This window comes from Musca autumnalis, unplaced genomic scaffold, assembly GCF_047663935.1.
Source record: "Musca autumnalis isolate F117 unplaced genomic scaffold, ASM4766393v1 scaffold_3, whole genome shotgun sequence".
Lineage (NCBI taxonomy): Eukaryota > Metazoa > Arthropoda > Insecta > Diptera > Muscidae > Musca > Musca autumnalis.
The window spans coordinates 36,282,063-36,287,994 of NW_027411866.1; the positions used below are offsets into that span (position 1 = coordinate 36,282,063).

The 5,932-nt window shown below is 37.4% G+C and overlaps 1 protein-coding gene across 1 annotated transcript; it reads left to right on the forward strand.

The window, feature by feature from the left end:
- Positions 1-229: 229 nt before the first annotated feature.
- LOC141397128 (protein MMS22-like) lies at positions 230-4,165 on the forward strand. Its single transcript, XM_073973054.1, has 3 exons — positions 230-878; positions 934-1,565; positions 1,621-4,165. The coding sequence occupies exons 1-3, from the start codon at positions 577-579 to the stop codon at positions 4,092-4,094; spliced, it is 3,408 nt and encodes a 1,135-aa protein (XP_073829155.1). The 5' UTR covers positions 230-576; the 3' UTR covers positions 4,095-4,165.
- The last annotated feature ends 1,767 nt before the right edge of the window (positions 4,166-5,932 follow it).

Genomic DNA, 5,932 nt, shown 5'->3' on the forward strand with positions numbered 1-5,932 from the left:
CTGTATGTCGAAAGAAGAATGTGTGCGAATGAAACACGTCCAAACTCTTGTGTGTTTTTCAATTTTTTGTTTGTTTTGAAGCAAAATCAAAGGTAAAATTATTTCGAAAACTATAGTTTGGGCGTGTTTCATTCGCACACATGCCTCTTTCGACATACAGAAACAGGCTGTCAGTTGAACTAGTTCGTTCATGAACTATACAACTCTAGTAGTTGTGGAACAGAGCTCTAGTTCACTAGATTTAACAACTCTTGTCGTCAATTCACTTTACATAATGCAATGTTTAGATTTATAGTTTAACTACTAGTTTTTTATTTATGTTTTAATTTTTATATGTTCTGTGTTGTAACTAAGTTTTTTTGTCCCCTATTTTTATCTTTTACATTATTTTTACATCAGTGATTAAGAATTGTATTAAATGTTTGTATGGTACGTGTGTTGAATGAATTGAAAATTGGCGCCGAAGTTTGAGCCACCATCCAAGATAGTATTGAATCCAATACATCGTTCGTGTCCATTGTTACTTTCACATCCAAGATAGTCTAGTCCATTGTTTGTTACTTTGCTACTTTTAAAATGGATTTCGATTTATTTGAGCCTGATGAAGATGATGATATATTGTCTATGGTTAATATTGAACCCACGCAAATGCCCAATGATTGTGTGGTCAATGAAACAATACCGGAGTTTCATTGTAACGGCGAAGATTCCATGAATTCTCAATTCTCCACGGAAAGTTTTGTTAAAAATGCTTTTTTGCAAAGCTATTGTAATTCGCGTAGCAAAGCCATTGATGAGGTAACGCTGACAAAATATGATTTTCAAAAAACGAATATGAATTGTGGAGCAGTTAATACATTCGTGTTTGGAGAAGCTTGGTAAGGAAGCTAATATTTAAATTATAAACAATGACTTATAAGCATTATTTTGCAGTATGAATGTCCAACATATGTTGGCATGTTTACAGGGCTCCTTGCCAAATCAGGACGAACAATCTAACTACTTGAGGAGACGTCATATTACACTGTTACTTCATCTTATACTACAGAGCACTCATTCGGAGCAATGGATTTTTCTCAAGCCCCATCTTAGCCGTTTCAGGACCTTACTTAACAACTGCATACAGTTGGATACCTTGAAAAGTATATACTTTGCCAATAGCTGCAAGGGTAATGACTGTAATATTCCAGCTTATCATTTACTCCATGGTCTGTTGGAGTGGAAGTTTTTAGATTTGTGCATTTTGCAAAAATATGATACCATAAATGATGAAAAAGGCATTCATGGAAAGGATACAGAGGATAATAAGAAGGCTTGTAATGTGTTAATCGCACAAATGGAGAATATTATTGATGTTTTGCTTACATGTTCCATATATCTGTTTGCCAAGAAACGTTGTGCTGAATTGTTGTTTACATCGCCATTTCCATGCACTTGCATCAAAGAAATGTGGCTTCTAATGCAGTTTTCAACTGAAAAGTGGGATTTGAAAACACCGGAAGGAGAGCCTTTGACCTTTTGGTGTTTGTTTAACAAAGCAATGCAGAGAATGAAAGGCAATATGGGTAAGTTTTATTAGAAATACATCGATTAAATCAAAACTGATGTGATTTTTTCCAGATAAATTCACCCTTACCAACCTCAGCTATTGTGAGTTCTTCAACTGGCTGCAATATGCCTTGGTGCGGTTACATGGCTATCGTTCCAATGGCCAGTATGAAGGAGCCAATTACACCAGAGCCACGGCTGAGCAGGCCCAAAATTATGAGTTTTTTGAGCGTATAACGCAACAGTTTCTCAATGCAAATCCCAATGAGGAACAGTTGCGTATTTACATTGGTTTGCAGACCCCCATATTGCTTGAATGGTGGCCAGCCAAAGTTAATATTGCAATGGTATTGTGGGAACATTTCCATAAGAAATTGAATTCATCATTTTTCATTGCCGGCTCAGCACCCTCGAATTTGGCAGTGGCCTGTGCCAGTGGCCGGGCCTATGTGGATAAATATCGTTCGCTTCTGAGTAAACCACCTGATCCGAATCTTAGTAGTTACACGCTTTTTGTACTGCTAATGGGTAAAACTTTGCAAAGGTTATTGGGTAGCCATACCCAACATCAGGCCCAAAAGTTATTGGGTCGCATCTACACCAAGTTTAGTGCCCAAAAGTTCTTGGCACTTAATGAGACGGGTATACATCATTTGATAGAGTTATTTTTGGTTTTGGCTTTATGTGGTGATTTCAGCGATTTATCGGGAAAGCTGAAAGATAAGCTGCTCTCCATTGCCTTGGAAAAAGTAACAGGCCCGAAGCAAGTAGCCGTAACCAAGGGTCATATGGCATTGTGGATATTGTATGCTGAGCATCAATATGATTTAACCGACTATATTAAGAAGGTACTGCAACAACTAACCACCATACGTAACGATTTGGCGGTGTCTAAAATAATTGCCGATACCCTGCTTGATATCTTCGACTATGCCGATACATTTCAAAGGGGAGAAAGTTTATTGGTGGGTTCATGGATACCCAATTTTCTGAATAATTGCACCCCAGTGGAACAGGAACGTACGCTGGAGGCTTTGCACATGATATTTGTAAAAATACAAAATTGTGAGCAACATTTTCTGGAGATTAATAACGACTTGATGCGGGCTTTAAATACCTCCATTCTGCCCTTTGTTAAACAGCAATATGTCAGCAATTTTAGTCATTGGTTGCCCGTACTTGCATCGGACTTTTGTGCCCATTCTTTTGCTGTTACAGATACACAAAACTTCCAGAAGTTATTTTCCTATTTCACCGAACAACAACCCACCAATCGTTATGCTGTAACCCAATTTTTATTGCAAGTACTTGAATCTGATAGAAAATCTCTGGTGGATCACACAATCATCATGCAAATATGGCTAAGAAGCCTGGTATTGTTGACGGCCAACAACGAAGATGTCCTTAAGCTAACGAAAATTGTGGTCAAATTATCCGAATTCGCCTTTATGACAAACATCAACGATGAAGATGAGTTACTCAAGGCAAAGGAGCCATTGTGTATATTTGTTGCCGCCGTGGGTAAAACGTATGAAGCCACCATAGACTTTGGCAAACGTTCGGCGATTGCCAATAATTTTAATGGCTACATAAAGAATTTTGAAAAATGGTTGAATCCCGACTTAAAACTGGAAAAATCCGAAGTAACATTTCGTTTCTTTAGCTTCATAGCCATAGTCATTTTCAATTGCCCCACAATTGTTTATAGCAAATCCAAAATAACCTGCTTCTTTCATGTTGCATTTACGCGCTATATTCTACCCACCAGCATACAAATGGGCAAACCTCCAGAGGGTAAATTGGCTCAATTTGTACATAAAATATGGCCCGTCTTAGTGCAGGGTATAGGACGCTTAAACTTCAAATCAGATGCTTATATAACTAAAACTCTAACTGACTTAATACAAAAGTGGACACCTCATTTTAAAATCTCCACAAATCCGAAGCAAGTTGCCCGTCCCTTTATCAATTGCCTGCAAAGTGATAATCAAGACATCTCTTTATTTGTTTTCGAAAAACTCACAGCCTTATTTCTATCCACCCAACGTAGACAGGCCGATCCAAATGCTTGTCTTGTTATTACCATTTATCAGGAAGTTGTGGATGCCATATCCTCCTCGACTGGCAATGATGAAAATGCCACTGGAAGACTTCAAACATTCCTCAAAGGTTGTAGCTTAGCCACCCTGGAACACATTATGATGGTAGATGAAATTGTTCCCAGCCGCCCGCTGTTGCTGGACTTATTTAGACGCATTTTTAACAGTCCTGTTTATCAAAACTCCATTGCCATACAGGAATTGATAAGAGAACATCTGCGCATCTTAACCAAGAAACATTTATCCTATTGTACATTCTTTTATTTTGAATTACTCACGAAGCTATGTTCAATATCGTGGAAAGTGGTAGATGACATTTTACCCTTTCTAATGGAAGAAATACAAATTGTCGAACAAAAACGCGGTGGTGGAGAAGATAATCGTATACGTAGCTGTTTGCAGAAACTTCAACAAAATATTCGTTTGTCTAAGCAGAAGTTAGTTTAAAGGATTATGTTATTTAAGAAGTTGTTTTTTTTTTTTTTTTGTTAAGAATAAATTTTTTTTTACAAACCTAACCTCAATCTGGATATTTTTCCCCTTTTTCACGATTCGTGAACTCAATTCAATAGTTATACTCCTTGGCAAATCAGGATGAACAATCTAACTACTTGAGAAAACGTCACATAACCTTCTTTCTACATGTTATACTACAAAGCACTCATTCAAAGCAATTGATTTTCCTTAAGCCCCATAGTATTTTCAGAGCTGAAAAAAATTATAGAAAGGATATAGAGGATAACAAGAAGTCTTACAGGGTGTACTCAAGTGGAGAATGTCTTCGATGTTTTGCTTGCATGTTCCACATATGTTTCCCCAAAAACGCAGTGCTGAATTCTTTACTTCGCCATTCCCTGCACTTGTATTAAAGAAATGGACAAGTGGGATTTGGGGGAGCCTTTGACCTTTTGGTGTTTGTTTAACCAAGCAGTGCTGAGGATGAAAGGCAATCTGAAAAAAAAATATTTGCTTTACAAACCTAACCTCAATCCGGATCCACGATTCGTGAACCCGAATCAATAATTATCCCATTCTCCTTTTTGGAATCTTTTACGGCTTTTATCAACAAATTATATGCAGATCTACATATATTTGGGGTTATGGCCCAAAAGGGTCCGCACATTCGGCGCGTTGAGCGCCGCGTTACAACAACCACATGAAAACTTCAAGAACAAACTTGGCATCACTTACACATTTTTCATTTGATTGTTGTTTTCAACGCGCGACTCGACTCAAGCCCCCGGCACATACGGTCCGTTGTGCGTCGCGTCACGCGTTAAAAACAACAACCACATGAAAAAAGTGTAAGTGATGCCAAGTTTGTTCTTAAAGTTTTCATGTGGTTGTTGTAACGCGACGCACAACGGACCGTATGTATTTGGCCCTTCACAACGGACCGTATGTATTTGGCCCATATGTGCTTAAGGCCAGAACAGAATCAATCGTCGCTTGCTTCCACAAATGTCAAATTATAAAGGAATGCCAGACCCTCTTTGCGAATCCGCCTGCGTTCCCCTTTAGGATACTCTGGCATTCCTTTATAAATTGACATTTGGAAAGCACGTTTTGCAGTTTTTCTAAAAATATTTGGGTTTTTAATAAATTTTTAAATTTTATATTTTTTCTGTCATAATTAATTTATTTCGATAAATTCTCTCATTTGTTAGAGATGGGACATATTTTATCGTCGTTCTGAGAGTAAAGTATAGTACACATTGACAAGCAAAACTGACAGTCATCGAGGTCTATTTCGTGAATATCAAAGCCTAACTGAAAAATTTCTTTTGTAATATCTAAATAATACCGTATGTATTGTATTTAAAAGGTTTTTCGCTAAATAAAAGTTGTTATTTGCCGGAAAATTGATCTAAAAGTACGTTGGCTGTCATTTTTGATTGATAATGTGTACTCCCCTTAACTCAAATTGAACAATGTACAAAAATCGCTGTTCATTCTCAAAATTTTGTATGGGAAATGAAGTAATTATATCGTAATATGGGGTCGAACAACGAATAGAGAGCGAATTACCGTCAGTCTGAACTAGAGTTGTATAGTTCATGAACGAACTAGTTCAATTGAACGATTCATTGAATAGATCGTATGAACTAGATCAGTCGATATAGTTCATTATAGTTCACTGAACTATAATCAGTCGGCGACCGTACGATCAACGAACGAACGATTCACAATCTAGTTCAACAAGTCGTTCACATATGCATAAAGTTACTCCGTCGTCAGTGTTAAGTGATGCCTTCGTAATGTGATGAGTTTGTTTACGTTTTGGA